The sequence below is a fragment of the Clavelina lepadiformis genome, chromosome 7 (genome assembly GCF_947623445.1).
Source record: "Clavelina lepadiformis chromosome 7, kaClaLepa1.1, whole genome shotgun sequence".
NCBI classification, from domain to species: Eukaryota; Metazoa; Chordata; class Ascidiacea; order Aplousobranchia; family Clavelinidae; genus Clavelina; species Clavelina lepadiformis.
The window spans coordinates 4,027,903-4,049,036 of record NC_135246.1 but is presented as its reverse complement, the minus strand read 5'-3'; the positions used below and the strand labels follow the sequence as shown (position 1 = coordinate 4,049,036).

The 21,134-nt window shown below is 35.4% G+C and overlaps 2 protein-coding genes across 9 annotated transcripts; one reads left to right on the top strand and one right to left on the bottom strand.

The window, feature by feature from the left end:
• Positions 1–149: 149 nt before the first annotated feature.
• Positions 150–8,305, top strand: LOC143464663 (uncharacterized). Of its 7 annotated transcripts, none has more exons than XM_076962578.1 (7): positions 156–4,569; positions 4,848–4,977; positions 6,299–6,468; positions 6,544–6,694; positions 6,939–7,010; positions 7,203–7,371; positions 7,469–8,305. In XM_076962578.1, exons 1-3 carry the CDS (start codon positions 4,547–4,549, stop codon positions 6,422–6,424), a joined length of 279 nt encoding a protein of 92 aa, XP_076818693.1. In that variant the 5' UTR covers positions 156–4,546; the 3' UTR covers positions 6,425–6,468; positions 6,544–6,694; positions 6,939–7,010; positions 7,203–7,371; positions 7,469–8,305. The 7 variants fall into 7 exon arrangements, with proteins under 7 accessions (XP_076818691.1, XP_076818693.1, XP_076818690.1 ...); XM_076962575.1 differs by having other exon boundaries at positions 174–401; XM_076962573.1 differs by having other exon boundaries at positions 174–1,978.
• A 3,022-nt stretch (positions 8,306–11,327) lies between these two features.
• LOC143464660 (uncharacterized) lies at positions 11,328–20,258 on the bottom strand. Of its 2 annotated transcripts, XM_076962568.1 has the most exons (16): positions 17,650–20,257; positions 17,215–17,419; positions 16,837–17,089; positions 15,476–15,584; positions 15,153–15,379; positions 14,937–15,074; positions 14,682–14,852; positions 14,357–14,499; positions 14,140–14,242; positions 13,762–13,845; positions 13,372–13,552; positions 13,126–13,218; positions 12,882–13,008; positions 12,605–12,676; positions 12,115–12,302; positions 11,328–12,025 (listed from the first exon to the last, which is right to left on the bottom strand). In XM_076962568.1, the coding sequence occupies exons 3-16, from the start codon at positions 16,837–16,839 to the stop codon at positions 11,442–11,444; spliced, it is 2,223 nt and encodes a 740-aa protein (XP_076818683.1). In that variant the 5' UTR covers positions 16,840–17,089; positions 17,215–17,419; positions 17,650–20,257; the 3' UTR covers positions 11,328–11,441. The 2 variants fall into 2 exon arrangements, with proteins under 2 accessions (XP_076818683.1, XP_076818684.1); XM_076962569.1 differs by lacking the exon at positions 12,605–12,676 and having other exon boundaries at positions 17,650–20,258.
• Between the last annotated feature and the right edge of the window lie 876 nt (positions 20,259–21,134).

Sequence of the window (21,134 nt, the reverse complement as noted above, 5' to 3'; positions counted from 1 at the left end):
TTGTCATCAACTGCTAATATGTTTGCGACCATCTGTGTCTGCACAATTTTTCGTCCTCCACATTTAACACGAAAAAGACAACGAATGAATGAATATTAGGCTTGGCCTAAATTCAATTTTAAAACTATGCTTTAGTACAGGTGGTTCCCCAAAGCACCCGCTTCGTCAAGGATTAGCCCATAGGAAAGGGAAAAAGGAATGCACGGATTACCCATTCGTATGGGCTAAAAAGAATATTTCCATCTCTTAAAATAATTGTTGTAAGGCTAATCGTGTTGGTATGAGTAATCCAACCGAGCGATAGGTCGAATAAGTAATCCAGTCGAACTGCTGTGGCTGGTCATCGTACGGTACGATTTGATGGCTTAGGCTACTGTTGTAGACTACTGAGATCTATACCGGTATGTATGGATAAGGTTTGTATAGTGATTGATGCACGTTGGAATGCCTTGCACAAACTATAAACGGATCTCACTAAAAATCTGAAAAGGCTGAAATGAACAAAATAGCCTAGTTTTCGATTTCAGTTCTTTCATGCGTTTGGTGTGTCTGGCATTAACGCTGCTTAATTGGTCCTGTTTCGTAGACAAGATATAGGTTATCTACCTCGGGCTTCTAGGCACTGGAATAGCTGTATGCTTACTTACTGAATGTAGAATCCAAGCAAGTTCTAAAGACTGCTTAATTGTTGCACAGTGCAATGCACAATGGTGTTTGAACTGGCAATCCAGCCAACGATAGACCGGTACTCTAGTAGCCAAAAGTCACTTTTTCGGGTTTGCAGTGCTCATGCAATGTATTAAATTGAATTGTGGTAATTGCATGGTGCTTTTATTCAGCATCAGGTTGAAATAGTTTTGCCTTCAAGCTGGTGTGATTGCATCAATTATATACACGTGGCATACCACTGCTGTGGCATAAGGTCAAAGCGTTTCACAGCAATCAACATGATTTTCTTTATTTGGCGGCTAGGATAGAAGTATAACTTCATATGTCAATTTAGTTCGCTTCCATTAACCTTTGTGGTAATCTTTAATTGCTCCAGCCCCACTTATCTGGCTAGCTCTTAAGCAAGTTCGGAATGATACACATATGTTTTTTATTGCTTGAATTTAGGTATGTTTATCAGAAGCACTGAACTGGAGCAAGCATTGGTAATACCCCAAGGGCATAACAATGGTAGTGCTATTGGGTAGTGAACACTGCCTAATTGCCAGCTCTAACCATTCGGCTACAAAGCTGGCTACTACTCAACATTGCTGCTTTCTTACATAACGAGCTTGCAGAGTACAGTGATCTTGTGTGATTGTCAGAGAACTTCGAAATCCTGAGTGGAGTGAAAGAGCAACTTAACATTGTAGTATTCCAAAAAGGAAATCCATCTGATATGCAGATCATAAGCAAAAGGCAATCATTTAATTTGTCTTGACTTTCGACAAACGAAGGTTTCAATCGTTCTCAAAGAGTGCTATTAGTCGATTATATGCATTCATGAGTTTGCAGATTATTACAAATTAAAAGTGATAATAAACGGCCTCTAGAAAATAAATGTCTTGTGTAAAAATATCCCTGTTTTACCATCAGCCTGCTTCCTCTGAGCAAGATGTTATTTGGCAACACAAACTAGATGTTTGAGCTTGAGTCAAGTAACTACTGGGTAATGCATCCAAAAATTGATGACTATGTATTCCATGGGGAACGTAGGGATACAATAGCTGGATATGTTGTAATCTTTATTTTGCAATCTTCTTAGTGCTACGTTCACAAGTTACAATGTTTGCCATTCCCTATTTTTACAGGGTTGAGCAGAAACAACCATCTCCAGATAGCAGGCAATTAAGTTCCCCCACGCCATCCTTAGCAGTGTAGAGCCAGTGAGCAATGGGTATCTTGATTTTATTTATCCGGCTTGCTTTTTTGCTGAGGCAAATAGTTTCGGGAGGAGCAATCAGAGTGGCTCCGCTTCATAATGTGCAAGGTAAGGAGTGACTCTATCGCACTGAAGCCCAGCAGGTTCAATGCTCACAAAAACAGAAAAATTGTCATGCTGTGGGGTTCTATAGGTCTACATCCAGTCACAGGATGCTGTTTACTATAACAGTGTAGATTTGGTGCCCAATGCCCATTAGTCATTTTTTTACCAAAGATTTAAATTTTCTGCAAGGTGTCACAAGGTGAGCTGTTGATGTTAGGTTTAAGCTCACTTGTTTCTACCTTGGTGTTAGGGTAAATGGATGCTAACACTCATTGTTAGCTTTATTCTCCAATTTTGGATATATGCATTGGCCAAGGGTCAGCTCACTGTTTCCCAATTTTTGGCCGAGTACCCGATCTCTTGGTGGGTCGTTATTTAAGTTCACTCACCACTTGGCTCAACTGTGATGGGTAATTAATTATAATTATTTATCTCGATTCATTAAGAACAATTAGTCTATTGGCAAAGATGCCGTCATTATCACAGTCATGTGTCATGAGGCAAGGTCCATATCTGCTGGGGACTCGCTCAGCATACATAACTTGCTCTGTTGACATTGTTTGCGCTTACTCAGTCATGTGAGTCACAGCAAGAATGCTGATATACTTCAAGACCTATGGTAAACAAGCCACTAAGCGATACTATGTAGTTCGTACCGCACTACACATCAGGGATGTTTTCAAACGTACCCAAAAAGGACAGGCATCAACGCAGACATCTGGGAAGTGCTTGTTGATATGCAGATCATGCTGTTAGTAGTGGCATCAAGTGAGATTAGGAGAAAATAATTTAAAGAGAGACAACAAAACATAGTGACCAACCAGCAGTCAGAGTAAGTCAGAGCACACGCTGTGGCAAAAACTGCTGTCCGAGAATTTTTCTGCTGATCGATGTAAGATGCTGCGCTTAGCGAAATTGATTACTTTTGAATGTGCTTCATTGCTTTTTAACTTAAGACAAAAGAAGGTTTTGTTAGATTATGCAGAGTTTTTTTGATGGTAATAATTATTGTCAACAGTAAAATATTTTGATTTGATTTCGTATTTTAAATTCTTAAATTAAAACTATTTAAATTTTTTAATTTGTTTGGAATGCAACATTATCCACCACCAAACATTGTTTGCCAGCTGAAATCTTCTGTTTGATGCACATTGTGAATGACTGAAACTTGGCTATTTTGGGAGAAACTTCACTTGGAAGTAAATACATAATGCATGAAGTTGTTTAATTTGGAAACGTTTTTTCATGTGTACCCCTTTACTGACCTTTGTTGTTGTTGTTGTACCAACTTTACCCTAGTTTGGGACCATGAAATTCTGAAGCCTGTCTTGACTTTTTTATTATCTGTTTTACATATTCTTCAAATTATTTCAAAATATACCACTACCTCCGACTAAAAAGTGTCAGTAAGATTTGTTCTACCTTTCCAAGAGAATGTTTAGAGTTATTACTGAAATGTGTACTTTAGCTCTAGTGCTCTTGATTTGAATCTTAGTCCATGCGAAAGCAACCATCTCAAGTGGCTGCCATCAAAATTACCACAAATAAAAGGTTGTTGTTGTCTAAACGATTGCTTTTCTGCGAGGATTGAAAACAGCACTTCATTTTGGTGTACTGTTTTCAAAATAAAACTCAATTTCTTCCTGAAGCCACCTACTTTGTATGCTTTTCAGACCAAACATTTCAATTAAGAAAGTTACGATTAGCAAAGTTTTTGAAGGGCACCGGTTACTACAATATATATGATATAATGGATTTTTGTTAAAACATCCATGCTTATTGCTTGATAAAAGCCCCGATTAAATACAACTTGCCACCTCTTAAAAGCCATCCACTTTGAACAGTAATGCTGGCAATTTATTCTCAACTGCATTCAAGAATGGCCTATTTAAACAAAAAGCTGGTCAAAGAAGTTGTGCAGATAAATGGCTATTTACTCCGAAAAACAATCGCTTATTACAAACAAATATCAAGTAAATTGATTTGGAACATTTGTCATTTCATGTCACAGCTACTATCGCTTATATTTTTACATTTTTATAGCATCAATGCCCATAACTTGGTTGTGCTGAGACAGACAATGACCTCACAGATTAAGTGTTTAATTCACATCAAAGTATGTGCATATAAGCTATTAGCCAAAAGAACATTGTGATATTGTAATACTATAGTGCTGTAGGAAAAGACTTATGTGTACCATATACATAAAAGGGTTGGCCAAACTTCTTGATGATCTTTGAAGCCTTTATGATTTGAAAAGGAGTTGAAGTTGAAACATGCGCTTACTGTTGATTACCAAGCACCAAGAAAATCATATCTGTGCACAGTAAATTTTTGACATCTGTAAGACTTTAGTGTTGAGCGTTTGCTTTTATTGCAACATGTGCCCTAAGTTATATTATTTATTAGGATGACTATCTTTATGTGTGTATGTTCTATTCTTAATTCATATTGAGTGGTGATTACTTCTTACAAAACTAATTTTTATCCAAACAGTTTAGTTTATTGCATGTTTTAATTTTTGTAAAATTGTTAAAATTTTGTCGTACTATTTGCTCTTTTCTGAGTAACATGGCAAGCACTAGAAGAACTCGGTTAGTTCTTCATGTATAATAGCTAACTTATATGTATATATCTGTTGTATATTTAATTCGATCTTTGGTCATAAATAAGTAATTGTTAGTATGGCATTTATTTCATGTCACTCTGTTCATTTGCATATAAGTCACTAAAAGTGTTAATAAAACGCTATTCTAAATTGCCGTCCAGATGGACGTAAGATATTTCGTGTAGATACAGACAACCTGTGTTTTCAATTTAAAAAAAATATTTTTGTGTCTCACTTATTAATAATTTGATTTGCATTGTTCAGTAAGGACATTTCACAAAGCCAGCGGGATATGCTTATATCTTTGTGGGAAACAAAAGGTATGAGAACTGCAAAGTCAGAGCACCTCAATGAAGCAACCATTAATACTGGTTTAAGTAAAAACCAAATCAAGGTGATTCATCGTAGATTAAAGTTTTATTTGCCATAATTCATACTTGCTGTAGTTATCAGCTCTTTCAGTATTACCGCAAGCTGTAGAACTGCACTCCCTGCTTTACAAACAAGTTACAGTTCATTACTGTAACTCTATGCTGTAATTTCCGCTTGAAGTAGGCTATTATGATAGAACTCTGGTTGAAAGATGCCATTACGTACTTTAAGTTCAAAGATTGCAACAGTTGTCTTCGCCAAAATAATCTTGTTGGCTGAGAAAAAAGCGTAAACCAGACACGATTTATAATCAAAGGCTCCGTTCCTTGTCCGGGACAACTCTCCAACTTAAAGTAGTTATTGCATGTTTATTGCATGATCTTACAAAATGATTAAAGTTTGTCCCTTTCTCAGATCTCTTGTATGATGGTATGTTAAACTGCCACTACTAAATACTTTTGCCGCTTGTTTACTAGCGTTTTGACAACTGCTGTGTTTTAGCGTTGGATTTACAATTACAATGCATCAATAAGGCCAAGGGTTCAAAAAGTTAAACCTTTTCGAAAACGAAGATTCACAGGCTACAATCTATTTTGTTCTTCCATTAAGAAACAGAATATTGTTATTTTTAATACAGTTGCATGATTTTTTCCCAAATTTTCAAGGGAGAAGCTTCTAGACAGCATCACATGTGTTTCATTTAAGATATGTACAAGGTCTGATATTCTGGTTGGTTTGCTTAATTGATCGCTTGCTTCATTGAGTCATTAGCATTATGTCGTTAAATGCACAAATGTAGTTCTCACTCAAAATAATTTTCATTGTTTTTCACCTGATAAATTGCATTCATTGATTTCATGCTTACTGTGTTCATTACTAAATTTGCATGTAGTAATTTTTTTTTCTCGGTTTGATTGTGAAACTTGTGTCACAGTGTTAGTTGGATTAGTGAAGAGCATGATACATAATGAATGATGCATGACTTGAAGTGCATGCTATTTGTGACCTCACATGATACGTGTGTAATGAACTTCCAAAAATGTGTTTACTGTTATGTTGGTTATTAGAAAGCCTTAGAATTAGATACTGAAGATGTTAACATTGATTGACGCTGTTAAATCTTAAGAGGTGTAAGCTTCTACTCAACTTGCAAATTTACATAAATGAAGGTTTCACTATGTTAACAGCTGAACAATGAAAGTACTAGTTTAGACAAGTTATCAAAGTGTTTTGCATGAAGTAAGGTCTTGCCTATTTTCAGTGTTTCTTACTTTCAATTTATGTTCATTTTTTTATAAAGCTTTCAAATGTTTTGTACTAATTTTTAATTGCTGTTTTTCAAGATTTCAAACTCTGCGGTAGCAGGTGGAGAGAACTTCCGAAGCAAACGAAACAAGTTTGGAAAGAGAAAGCAAAGACCTTCAATTCTGAAAGTTCCATGCCACCAAATGAAATGGATGGAAACATGAAAACCAAACTTAGACAAAATGCCATTGCTCAAATAATTCAAGCTGTATGTTGCTGTTCATATTATACTATGGTGTAACCGTGCTGTACACGAAACAAAGGTAACTTGATCCTGTTTTAGTGTGGTAAACTTGAAGAAATTGGTGTGGCCGTTGGTGGAATGGCATTTGTTAACGATACATTCAATGCATTTGGAAGCAGGGATGTAAGGCCATATTTCTTGGAGCCAAGTGTTCAAAGTGGCTTTATTGAGATATTACATTGCGGAAAAGGTAATTTTATGTAATTTACTGTGATATTTCTAAACATTTGCAAGAACATGATTAACTACAGTTACATTTACTGCAAGCATATATTAAAAGGAACTGTTATAGCACTTATTTTTTAACTTTAACTCATTGAAGATTTTTTTTGTATATGAACCTGAATGATATTAGTGTCATTATTAAGCATGTTAATCATAAAGTATGAAAAAATTTTCATTAGAAGTAACGTATGGTATATATTTGTATACAGCTTGCAGTACTTGAAGACAAAAAAACACCGAATTGCAAATGAAAGTTCGAAAATTTTTTAATAAGAAATATTGTAAGTCTTTTTATGCCAACAAATTGTCTTTCTTTAGCCTAACGGTGTGAAATAAAAACGTTTATTATTAGTGTTGCGTATTTTTCCAAGCAATAGAATGTAATACAATAGAATTGATGCTAATTGTTTCATCTTAATTATATTAAGTTGTGTTTGTGCATGCCTTGGTATCTTTGCTCTGGTGCTTTACAGGTGAGACAATGCACAAATCCAATGGACGTATGCTGTATGCTAAAATTAACGAGTTCAGCATCACTGGAATGCCTTGTGGAATCCCCTTTCGAAATCCCGGCAGTTATGGTCCAGTCGATTGCCAGAAAATTATAGATGAGCAAGAAAATATTATAATTATGAAAAGGGGGTAAGTGATGGGATTTCTGTAATCTTTGCATGCATAAAAGGATTACATTACAAATTTTACGCTGTGCGCTTTCTGTTATACTTGTTGCTCTTTATAGCAATTTGGAGCTGGCAGAAAAAAATTTAGTTCTTTTGGTGACAACGGAAGAATGTGAAAATGAGGAACATTTGCACTTTATTGAACCAACACATAGAACAGTAGATTGGTAATTTGTTCAGTGTTATATGTATAACGAGTAAAAATTACCGTATTTTACGGACCATAAGGCGCACTTTAAATCCTTTTTTCTCCTCATAGATTGATCGTGCGCCTTATAAGCCGGTGCGCCTAATGTATGGATCATAATGCGTATGCGCATGCTCACAACGTATTTTAATGAGCTTTATACGGTAACACATGCGCCTTATAGCCATATGCCCTTATAGTCCGATACGCCTTATGTATGAACAAAAAACTAATCAAAGCAATTTATTGACAATGCGCCGTATAGCCCGGTGCGCCTTATGGTCCGTAAAATACGGTACATAATTTGCCAGTTTCGTTTTCGTAATGTTTGTTATTTTTACATTGCCGTACAACGGTGCAATGATTTCTTCTGACCAACCTATTGTGCTAATATACTGTACAGTATATAATTATATCACACACGTATTGGTGAGCGGATAGTTACTTTTCGTTAATTTTCCTTATTTGTGCAGTTAGATTTGTAGTGTGCCTCTTTTACAGTCTTTTATTATTAACGTAAGCTGCGATCATTCATTCCATTTTAGCACCTCATCCTTTATTTATGTCCGCATTTTCGTCATTGTATAAAGTTAACATTCGTTAAAATTGTTTGTTGTTTTTTTACTTATTTCACCGTCTTCAATATTTTCGTAATTTTGCTTTTCACTTTTTGACTGCGCTTTCGGAAAATATACTGTGCTGAATCAAAGCATTTTTAGTGATAATGACTCACTGCTGTATTTTGGTACATTGATTTTCTATTAAGGCTTAATTTAACATTAACGTGTAACTTAATTTAACAAAATTCCATAGTAATATGGGGGTTCAATATCACTTTTCGTGACACTTTCACTAAAAAGTAGTTGCAATATGTGCAAAACTTTGATATGTAGCCTAAACGAGTCACACTTGCGATTACGTTAAAAGTCAATGACGTGACGAATACAAATGGACATAACATGATAAGAGGTTTCTTTGATAAGTTGGTCGCATGCTAATTTTGATGTGGCCACATTAAAAACAGAAGATCGTGATGTTAACTTCAAAATGTTACTCACACCTTTTTAGGAAGGTTAAATTAACCACTTTAAAAAGGACGCAACCTAACAATGAAAATTCTATGCAATATAAGTTGAAAGCTCTTATCTGTTATTGACGTGTGGGTCGAACACATTTCATCGTAATAATCTCTTCTATCGTATGATATTATGACATGATATTATTGAAGAGGTAGGCGAGCTCAATCGCTACAAGGCTATCAAATTCAAGTCTGTCATAAATATCTCCAACAATATCATGTCGGAATTTGAAATGCTTATTAACACTCAACATGCGTTTATAAAAGTAGCCTATAACCTTTTTGTTGTATGACATTTTGATCCTCTTTCTGGTTCACATGGTAAAACAAGATCAATAAAACGCATTTTTAGATCTTTTTGCCGGTTTTGCCAACTATTAAAATTATGAATAAGTTTAACGAAAAGAAAATTTTCTCAAATGGTTAGTTTTTTTTTATTAAATCTGTATTTTGATAAAATATCAAAAGAGAAACCTTGGCAAGACTTACAACCTATTGTTATTATTTATTGCATCGCTTCAGCAATTACAACTTTAAAACTTAGTGACACACCACATCACGTCCTTTACCACCGTTCTTTTCTCTTGACGCTGTAGATCTACCGCTTCTAGTAAAGCAGCCCCTTCGGTCTTGCAGAGACCCAATCCCAAGAAGCTAGCGCTGTGGACAGATCTATAAACTCAATACTATCAATACTGCTCACAGTGTCTTGAACAATTTCGCTGGCCGGTCAGCTTACTCAATACGCCCGCGCTTTTTCTCATCCAACACATTCGCCACACAACTGAATGAATACGGAATACACGAAAAGAGGGACCAAACTTGTTGGAAAAGAAGTGTCTGACCTTTAGAGGTTAGAAACCCCTGATGGCGAAAACATCTCTGGCCATTTCTCTCAAAATGACTTCGCTGCTGTGCTCCATCAAACAAAGCCAAGCAAGGTTCTGGGTCACAAAATTTCAAGAGCTTTTATCATCGTGATTTAGGGCCCGAAGAGTTGTTGCCCCTATCTCTTTTGTGTGTCCTCTTGAAAGTCCGCAAACGCTTGGTCTACCCCTGCGTCGAACCCATAATCGACAACTTCTCCCCTGGCTGAATTCCAGGTCACCCTTATGACCCAGAACATCGCGAAAAGCTTCGGGATTAACAAAAAGGCTGGTGCTGTACTTCATAAACTTACAGCTGCCTATGATACAGTATGGCACCGAAGCTTTGCCTGCAAGCCGCTGCGTCTACTCCCAGACAAAACAGGTACATAATCCGTATAACCATGGAGCTAGTTTACAAACGGAGAAGTATCTTCACCCCAGGTCACAATAAGCGAAACAAGCTATGACGCCTTAAAGACGGGATCCCACAAGGATCGATGGCACTCCTTCTTAAACATCTACGCGCTCTTCTGTCCAGTTCCCAAATAAGTCGGAATAACAGTTCGCTCACGTTTTGTCGAACTCGAACAGTTGGCTCACGTTTTGTCGACAACTTGAGTCACTACGCAAGAAACGAATATCCCGGATCGCCTTGAAAAGACAAATGATAACTTTTGCTCGGGCACTAGGCTGCTACTCTCCGTAAAAAAGCGATGGTTTTACTTTATTCCATCGCTGAGTAGCTTACTGCACTTGTGTCTGGTGTCGCATCACACAACCACCAAGTACACATTGTCATAAACGGTATTTTGCATACTACGGTGTTTAACGTACTGGATGTCTGGGTCCCACATCATTGGAAAACCTTCTCTTCCTTGCGGTCAGCAAGTTGCCGGCATCCAACCTCCTGTGCTTCCACTCTTTTCCATCCAGCTTGATGGGCTGAATAACAACTGGATCACACGACGACAAATACTACTTTTTTTGTTATTTACTAGGTGAAGATTTTGACACGGAAATGAAAATTTTCCATGATTGTAGCTCTAAGAGAATAAAACAGCATTGAAATATTGAATAAACAAATTAGGCATGGTTAATCGCAACAATTTAAAAAAGAAATTCATTTTTTGTGCGGACTGTTTTAAGAACAACTGTGCATTTTTCATTCATTAAAGAAATCAACGCCAATTATTATAAGCTTTAGCCTGTATTTAACTAAAAAAAGTTATACCGATAACATTGTTGCTTTGGCCAGCAAAAGTATAGACTAATAAGAAGTTTGTTGATCCCACGCACGTTTATAATTGAAAGTTAAACAAGTAAGCTTACAGCGAAAGAGTGACAAAATACAGAGTGTACTAAATTTTGCATGCTCATTTACTGGACAGTTTCATCGAAATTGGAGAATGCTTGAATTCTGAGGGTTTGATGTGTTCTGGCAACAGAAGCGGGGTCTTAATCCCTAAAATGCTGTTTCTTATAACCGAGTTCTGTTTTAACCGTCCATGTGCCTATCAACAACGAGCACGTTCTGTAAGTTTCCTAAAATCTTATTTGGTACAGTATCACCGTGAAACGCTTGGTGTGTTGGGTAGCCGTCGTTAACCTTTCACCGTTATAGCACCACAAAGGGTCAAGGTCTTTCCACGTTTTAGGTCGACGTGCATTGCTCCTTTTTGCAATCATCGTACTCTTCCTTTCCGACGATTAAAGGCGAAATATTTGATAGACTGCCTACTGCCTAGGAAACGTTTCTGAGGCAAAACAAACATATGGCAAGCATATATATGTAATGAACGTTTAATAACTGAAATGCGTACAAAAAAATGGAAACAAATGCAGTTAAACGTAATTTTGTGGCATAACTGACTCAAGGACACGGGTTAAAACTAATTAGTTTAAGCTTCATCTTCGTTATCTGAACCTTCGCTTTCCGAGCCAAATTCAGTTAAAATGTGTTGAAGCTCAGATAAATTTATTGGTGATTCACTTTCATCATCTTCTTTCTCCATTGGGTCCAATTTTGCCATATCGTAAGTGCCTAGCTTCTCATTGAGCAGAGGTGTATTTGCTTGAAAAGGTACTGTGCCCTTAATGTCATTTATGAAAGAAAGAAGTTCGATCTCTGCTTGCAACTGATGGGTAACCACATATGGTTCCACAACCTCACAGCCTTCTACAAGATTAGACACTATGTTTATTTGCTTTTGATAGAAGTTCATCACACTTGTCATATCTTCTTTTAAATGACACATTTCTTCTTTGCACCTTTCCCGAATGCAATGTTGTTCCTTGATTTTTTTTTCAATAAAACCAGGTACGTTTTGAACTGGCCCAGACCCGACAACCATTTCAAAAGTTATGCTTTTCATTTCATTTTGTGGAACATTCTGGTATTTATTATACATAGTAATCTGATGACGAATGTTGTTGTTAACCTTCCTGATGCTTCGCACTAGTCGTTGAACAATTGTTTGACCAGCTGAAAAATCATCATGTACAAACTTGAAAATAACAGAACAGTAGCTTTATCGATAATGTAACCCCATGCATAGTGCATGCACAAATTACCTGGGTATTTTTGAATCAAAGTAGATAAAAAAAATTTTTCGATATTTAATTTATAAATGTTCTCCAAAATTTCTGCTCTTTTTTTCTTCACAGCACTTGACAAATATTTAAGCATCATATCATCTTTTACATCCCAACGAATCAATATACCGTTTTCTACTTCAACTTTGGAAAGATGACTGTCAAGTCTACAAAACAACGCATACAATATGTAAAATAGAAGAACATGCAATACATCGATGAAGAAAGCATATATCATGTCCTGGCAAACAATACTCTTGGCAATTGAACTCCCATATACTGTATTTTCACCATCATTGTGTGGGTTTTAACTTTATCACAGTAATTTTGGCGGATACACTGTTGTTACTGTTTTATAAGCTTTTCTAATGGTTTCTGATGTTGCAGCAGTGGGAAGTAACAATATTCGTTTATGTCTGGGGAATTATTGTAGTAACTCAATTTAACATTGATATGTCCTTCAGCTTACTTAGCAATTTGGTCAACTTTTCCAAAAAGTATTTCAGACGTTATTTCCTTTGTCAAATCTTCAACGTCTTCTCTACAAATTAACAAAATTATATAGTTTCCTATACAATTATACAAAATTCTATTCCTAAAGGATTCAGTACTTAAATTTGTATGTTCAACAGTTTCGCAATTTTCACTTTTGCAATACAACCCACAAACAGTAACTAGCATGAATTTTATACACCATAAAATTGTATTGAAAAATGTATCATTCAGAAAACATTTAGTCAACTCACTTCAACCAATAGTATTCTTGAAGTTTAAGTGAGTATTCTTCTACCCAAGAAAAAGATGCCATTTCTGCAGAAGAACACGGCTCTGGTTGCAGAGCTATTGCTTTTAATTGATGTTGTGTTAATGTTCCTGTAAGGTTTATTGTATAATGTTATACTCTCATTTCTGAAAATAAATAACAAGGAATATAATAATTCAAATAGATGATACAAATACAAATATACAAAGACACATAATCATATATACCACCAGGGTAAGAAGCTGCCATAGCTTCTAATTCACTCTTGGCCAATTCCATTTTGCAGCTAGCTCTCTTCAGCTTGTTCATCAATGTACAACCTTTGAAACAGAGCTTAAAGCTTGTCATATTTATTTTAGTTATTCAGTGCATGTTTGAAAGCTGAAGAAAAAGAAAACCTAAATCATGCAAGTTTATTTAATTGTGTGAAGATATCTTAAGTCAATCTGGACCAAATCACAAACAAGGCTTACTCAAATTTTTTTTGATCTTGCGCCCATAATGAATCAAGCCACCGGTAAGCAAATCAGTACGATGTTCCGGTTTCATCTCTTTTGAGATTTTGTTAAATCCACGAAGGTATGCCCATAATCGCTCCACAGTTTCACCATCCGTAAGTCCAAACCCATCCAGGAACCTCGGGTTGAATTGTTTCTAAATTTTAAACAGAACAAAAAAACTGAGAGATAATTATCTCATTACACTTGAATACATCCTTATATAAAGATTTTGTCATACAGACAACAAGTTTTTCAAAATTAGACCTTAATATTTTCGGTGAATTTCTTGTGCTCAGTGTAATAAAACTAAAAGACTTTGACCTAACAGTTGTACAATATATAGGTATAAAATATCATGTTTACCTGACAAGAGAAAATATGGCCATATGAATGAAAAACAGGTACTGCAAATGTTATTTTATTAAGAATTGCAAAGTTTTTTCGGACCTAAATAATGAAATCATATTGGAATCCAGAAAGAAAATCACAAAATCTTAATTATTATTTAAACATAAATGCAGTATTTTATGTAAGCAAAAATGATTAACTAACTTGCACATACAGCATCGTCTGCAGTATGCACTAACATTAAGAACACTAATGACATGCAATCAATGACCCAGGAGTAGATTGCTTACAAATAAAATATGTTTCGAAAAATGGGTTGTATACCTATAATTTAAACGTATATCAATATTGCCATACTAACACAATATCACGTGTAAATTCTTAAAGGTATACCTGAAGATGACCTTTCAGTTTGCAAGCTATGTCATAGAAAACTCTTATTTTATTTTCGTTTCTTTCCAGAAGGTTTTCAATAGCTAAAACTGCATATGCTAGCCTGCAACAGAATCAGTTTTAAAAACATTGTTTACAAATACTAATACACAAATACTACATATACCGTAGTAATACACCTTCCACAAAACAACTAAAGCAAGAATGTACACTTTACCTTTCACCATGTTTTAAGTCAAAAAACATTGTCGGAAACTCATGTTTACAACAAACACCAAATACACCTTTGATAGCCAGTTTACTGCTTTTAGATTTCGATCTAATGATGCTGCCTGCTTGAAAGTCATTGCAATTTTTGGACTAAAAATAATGATTCTAATTAATGCATAAGTATGCAGAATTTATTCTTATAAATATGCATGAAATTCCTTGAAATGTATAATAGGACCATAACAATATGACTGGAAATCAATTGTTGAAGTTATGTACTTGATTTAATATTTTTAATGCATTTTGGTACATACTGTTAAGAAATAACTTACAGCCGAGCCATATTTGTTTTCATCATAGGTGTCTACAAAGCTGTCGACTTCGTTTTGGTTTAAAAAAAAAGATTGTTTGTGGTGAGGATCACAGCTTTTACTCCCGGACAAAATTCTTCTCACCAAACCAAAATTTGCATCTAAGCAATATGTCCGCATACCTTCAGGATTCTACCAACAAAACGCAGTTAAAGCCAAGCATTTACACTCGATCACAGAGGCCTGGGAATTTTCAATCACACTTCTTAGCTTTACCCCTTCACATGCTGGACACAGGGTACCCGTATCTATATCATCAGAAGAGACCAAACCATGCAGATGTTGCAGCTTATAGACATGGTGTCTATATGCCTCAACCACTTCTTGTAGCAAAACTCTTGACAAAGACTTTACCTAAAACAAAAAAAACAAGAAACATCCACAAGTTGTTTCGGATTTTCTTAGAAATACAAAACACTAAAAAGTGCTAACCCCTGCTGTATATCCAGGTACTCGCAAAATTCTATTTTCAAGAGCATGGCAAAATCCTTCAGTGGAAAGATGTTTTTCGAGACACAAGGCTCGAAAGTATTTCAATAGGTCAATGGATACTGCTAGTTTAGGCTTTTTGGGCGAACAGGTCCACAGATTTAATCTTAACAGAGTTTCAGGCTCACTCTCACAATAGCAAAATTGTACAGAAACCACATTTTCAAAACCTAAAATGCAAACTTTGCCAATGAACAAGAAAACAATGGATGAAAGAATGGCAGAGATGATTTATAATAAATGTAAAGGAATAAAAAAAATTATACCTTTGTAATCAACCACTGTAATGTGTCGAGTGTAACCTGACTGACATTCATGACCATCAAATCTCTTCAAAAGTCGTACCGGAGTGACCATTTTGCAAAACATGTTACCCTGTAAAGTGTAAATAATACCATTAACAATGTGTTACAAGTAATATGTTGACTAAAATTGCAAGAGAATGTTTGGATATTTTAACTAAGTGATAGTGGTACATACACAAGAAATACAGGAATAGTTCTATAAAAAAACTAAGTCTATTTTAATCAACGATTTTAACATGGGTAGAAGCTTACCGCTTAATTTTGTTTTCCTATGTGGTGAAATACCACAACAACACATTTTTTTTGGTTTCGTGTAACATGGCTTCTACACTGAAATATTTAGGCTGTCTCAAAATTTCATTTACAACCTTATCTTACTCCAACTGTCTTCTGTGATACATTGTGAGCAGAAGCAGCTAAACTTTAACGAAGAACTGCAACACGTTTTCCCTAAATATATGCTTAACTTAAAATCTCCTTCACCACTTTAATTCTATAATTTCATCATGCCTGGATGCTTCATTTTGTTGCACAGAATTTTTTGTTCCAGATTTGTCTGAATAACTGCCTATCATTGATAATTGATGACATTGAGCGATTTGAAACAACTTACAGCTAAAAAAAGAACAAGCACAAACATCATTCTCCAGCTGCCAGTCTTGCTATTACTGATTTGGCAGAGACCTGGAGATGTTTGAGCATTTAAAAAAGTGTTATTAGTAAGTAGTAGTGGTATAGTGGAAGGGCTTTGAAAAATGTGTTGGAGGGGAATCTTTTGAAGGCCATGAAATAAAATGTGTCATACATATGGCACCAGCATTGTCTTTTACTTTTTATACTTCAGATACATTTTTGACACATTTTGTATTTCTCAGCTGTGAAAATGTTTTCAACAATATTGTAAACAGAGATCTAAGTTCAACATTATTCGATACATTCCGGTAAAAATGTAGGAATAATTGCAAAGATATTTGGTTTACAGTATTAACGCAAACAGTTTTTACATTCTACTGCACAAAAAGCAACTATGACATTGTTGTCTAGACCAGTTTAAAGAAATGTAAGCTACTGTTTCTTTTCCTCTAATATTCTGCCAGTGACAACTTTTTCTTGTGATAATTAATTAAAGGTATGATAAATTATTTTATGTAGACGAATGTATTTAACTTATTATATATATACATTTGAAATAATTATTGTTGATTAATTATCAACAGACAAATTAATAAACATTAATGGCCTTTTATATCCAGATAAATGAGTGGTCTTTTTGTGAATAACCTTTACAAAAATAAAGATATTTGTATATAATTATTAATTACCATCCATATGTCTGGCAAATGATACCAAACAAAAGAATGACAGTTATCCCAGCACTAACGACAGTAATATACATTTGGCCCACAATCTCCACAACAAATTATGTTGGCAACTTCTTCAAAGCATACACAGCAAGTGCGTCGCTCAGGAGAATAGAGGGTTATGGACAACTTAAACTTGATTTTTCTTCAACTAATCGCCAATCTGAAGACAGCTTCTCTCTTCTGATTTTGTAATTTAAATTTTCTTCCAACTCTGTGATAACATGAAAATTAAAATGCAGTATTCAATATGAATGTTAAGTGATTATTTTCAGAAAAAATATAGCATAAAAATGTGAAATATATTGTAAATCTCCTTATATTATTTCTTTCATTCACCTCCACAAGAACTGTTAACATTATTAGTGCTTGGTATTTCAGGATTTGTAGCAGTTAGATCACCTTCCACAGAACCTCTTGTAACTATGTGACTGTTTGCATTGGGTTTCAACGCTGGACCAAATGTTTTGCCAAAGAGGGAAACGGGTCGTTTTCTTTTTTTGGGTTCTTTTACCCAATATCGAAACTTAGCTTTTGTAATTCCCTATGCAATGGAAAAGATATATCAATATATTCATTACTCTAACCACTATTATTGCTGCCCCATGCAGAAAAAATAACAGGACTACCCTGATTTATATTAACAAATTCTTGGTATTAACGCTTGAAATTGGTATGAAAAGAAACCAATTACTATCTTATTAGCTATCCCATTTAAACAGACGTTAGATAAAAAACGTAAAAAACATAGTAAAATATAGTAAACGTACTTACTCCTTTTAATTTTCCCATTTCTTGACACCTAGGTCAAGTTTCCATTTGCAGTAAACATACAGGCAAATTCTTGTCCTATAGATATTTTTGTCTAACAATAACAACAATAAATTCAATCCTACAAAGAGGGAGGGGTTATGTAAGAGTGTGCAATATTCATTTCAAAGTTAGATCACTACTAACTCAGTTAGATTTTGTAGTGTAATTTGAATCAGCTGGGAAGCCTATATCTGAAAATAAAGCTAAAAAGAATACATTTAAATGTATATATAAAATATACTGCATATGATCGCACAAAAGTTGAGAATACCTGGTCTCAATAGCCATCTCAGTTAAGAAAAAATTATGATCCTATGTCATGATTCATAATTTACAATACAGTGTTGCAGATTATAATTATTATTTAATGTAACTATATTAGCGAGTTTTTCAAGTACTGTATGTATAAATTACCAAACTTACCGGTGATACGAATAAACAAGGCATTAACATGGAGGTACATACCATAGTGTAGTCTATTGTTTATGATACCTGCATACCATTGCAGCGACTTGCTTGCCCAGACAATTTGATATGATATATGTCACAAACACAAGGTATACATAGCTCAGCAATATATTTAATACTTGAAAGTTCTAATCAGTGAGATGTGAGTCATCCACATCTTTTTGGGTCTGTTTAGCCAGTGGCAGTAGCCTACAATATATACTCATAAACAAGAAAACTTTTTCGTGAAAATAATTTCTGTTCATAAAAGGATTGCATAGGTTAGTAATAGCCCATTGGTTAAGATCTGCTCATGTAGACCAACAATATATAATAAAAATTGAGTAAAATTTTATCTGCTTATGAAGTAAGTAACATGGAATTCTAACATTTTAAATTAAATTTAAGCAATTTAAGGTAAGTTAAGTCTTACACCACACTTTCTACTACGGTAACCAGCAAATATTTACAAGGTTCATTTCATTACAATTGGGTACACAGGGCCTGGAGAATGAACTATGCAAGACTCACAGGAGCTCAACCTGCTGACCCATGATGTTTAATCTAGCCCTTGAAATCCTGTGCCGGTAACAAAAGTCTGTATGATGTGTGGAAGACCTTGATTTTCAAACAGTTAGTACTTATAAATTAGCTCCTGCACAAAATGCCAGCTCAAAGATGTAGCAGTTAAAGCATCTGGCTCAGCTTGCTACCGCTCGTGGTTAGCTATTTCAAATTCACTCTACAGTTTCAAATTCGAGAAATACAATACAAAAAATTCAAATAAAAAAGTTGAAACTTAGACAAAAACAAGTTCAGTTACTAAACTCTAGTCACGCTGCGCAAAGATAAAGGTTGTGATTCTGTAACAAAAAAGTTGATTATTCTGTCTAACGCTGTAACCGTTAAGTTGAAAAATTACAATGCATGCAATCAATGTTATATTCACAACTACCCAACTGTGAACCGTAAATACTGAGAAGCAAACCTTCCACGTGACAGACTAGCCAAACTGCCATTTTTCATATTTGTATTTTCTTACTTCGGCAACTGGCACCTAGTGAAATAAGTATTTATTTCAAGAGCCGCCGGCTGCTGAAGAAGACTAGCAAAATACAAATAGCGTAAGCTGTAACCGACTAGGCATGTACGGTTGTAGTTTTTTTATGAATTTAGAATCTGACCACACTGAAAATCATTGCACCTTTCAACGAGATCTTAGAAGTGCAAGATGGCTGAAACTAGAATGACTAGGTGGAGGATGAGTAGGGGTGGGGTGGGGTGCACTTTGCAATTTGGTTGGCAAAATCTAGAAACTGTGGCCTGTGTTTGCAAGAGGTAGTGTCTACATGTGAAATATTCAGGTGCAGCAAGCATAGTCTTCAAAAACCTTGATTGTGTAGTTGCCACGCATTCCACAATGGGTAACTGGCAGTCGGTGAGATAGATGTCACCCAAATTGCAAAGTTAGGCACGGAAGCACCCAATATTGTTTTTCATAAACGTTAATGTCGCATATTGGGCTTGACAGCTTTCGGTGAATGTTCATACTTAATGATGGGGACAAAAGCTGCAAACTCAATTACTCAGCAGTCCGGGATGCTTACCACCACTAGCTGACAATCATCATGATAGATGCAATATTTAATATTCTACTGAAGTGTGTTTCAAAGTTAGTTATAGGCCTTCTTGCAAACATTTTAGTGTGTCGGTGCAGTACTGGAATACTGGTAGCCTGTACTATAGGCCTTGACTATATAGGCCTAGACTATATATACCTATATAATCTGTAGGCATAAGTCATTTCATTACAAAGGACATTAGGTAGGCTATAGGCCAATACAGGGTCCTGTATTTCAACTACCGCCAATTGTTTTAGGCCTATGTAGGCCAAGCACCCTAGCTTATATGCGGGATGACACTATTTATTACACTGTAGATGAAATGAAGTCACTGTAAATTCACGTATGCTGTCTGTTTTCTACACAGCTACCAGCAATGTGACGTGACCAAATGGATTACCTCATTCGAACACGATTAGCCTTACAACAATTATTTTAAGAGATGGAAATATTCTTTTTAGCCCATACGAATGGGTAATCCGTGCATTCCTTTTTCCCTTTCCTATGGGCTAATCCTTGACGAATGGGGTGCCCAAAGACCAACATCATATGAACATAATCATAGAAATCTAACGTAAAATCTAAATAGTTGTTAGCCTTTTATGGCATAATCTTACAGAATCATAGCAGTCGTAAGTCAAAATGTGTTTCCAATAAAAAACTATAATTGTCTGTCGGAACCATAAATGTAATAAAAATACAGATACAATAAATATAAACATTGTTTTTATATCATATCTATGGTCGGAACAGATTAATTAAATTCGATCATTATGAAAACAAATATCATCTAGTTTGCAACTGGCAAGATAAAATTGTTCTTTTGTGATTGGAAAGTCGCCTAATTTTGGTCGATGACACAGGCACGCGACAGATGATCGTTTGCCAGCTTGACTGTGTGTTCATGGTGCTCAATAGCATGTTCGTAAAGCTGGCTCCGGAATATTTGCGCATTCGTTAGATCGTTAGACAAGTTGAGTATCATAGCAAATTAATCAAGCTTTCATTTCTGTAGTGCCTTTAACGTCACAGCAAAACGACGGGTAGAGACTGACAGATGTGGTAAAAAGCTGACGGAATGCGGAAGTGATGTGAACGGGACGTCTGCTAAATCATGAGCAAATATATAGTAGAGCGTTTGATAGTAAACAACGAAATACATAACTAATACAGTAGAAGAAATTGGAGTAACGCATACCTTTGGAGCAAAACGGACCATTCCTTTTAAAAATACGAACTCTAGCACCATCACTGTTTTGCAGATACATCACTTTTCTGCCCAGAAAGCTTCGGTGATAAAATGCAGTCTTCTAAATTTCCAAGGCTGGAGTCAGAGCAAAGATTCTACTTTTGGCTTTAGGGCAGGGGTCGGCAACC

Coding starts and splice junctions, on each gene's coding strand:
- LOC143464663 (XM_076962575.1), top strand. CDS start 6,977: ATGAAAGTTCGAAAATTTTTTAATAAGAAATATT. Junction 7,011..7,202: donor ATTTTTTAATAAGAAATATT/GTAAGTCTTTTT, acceptor GGTGCTTTACAG/GTGAGACAATGCACAAATCC. Junction 7,372..7,468: donor ATTATAATTATGAAAAGGGG/GTAAGTGATGGG, acceptor TGCTCTTTATAG/CAATTTGGAGCTGGCAGAAA.
- LOC143464660 (XM_076962568.1), bottom strand. Junction 13,219..13,371: donor CAAGATCAAAAAAAATTTGA/GTAAGCCTTGTT, acceptor TCTGTTTCAAAG/GTTGTACATTGATGAACAAG. Junction 13,009..13,125: donor GGCAGCTTCTTACCCTGGTG/GTATATATGATT, acceptor TAAACCTTACAG/GAACATTAACACAACATCAA.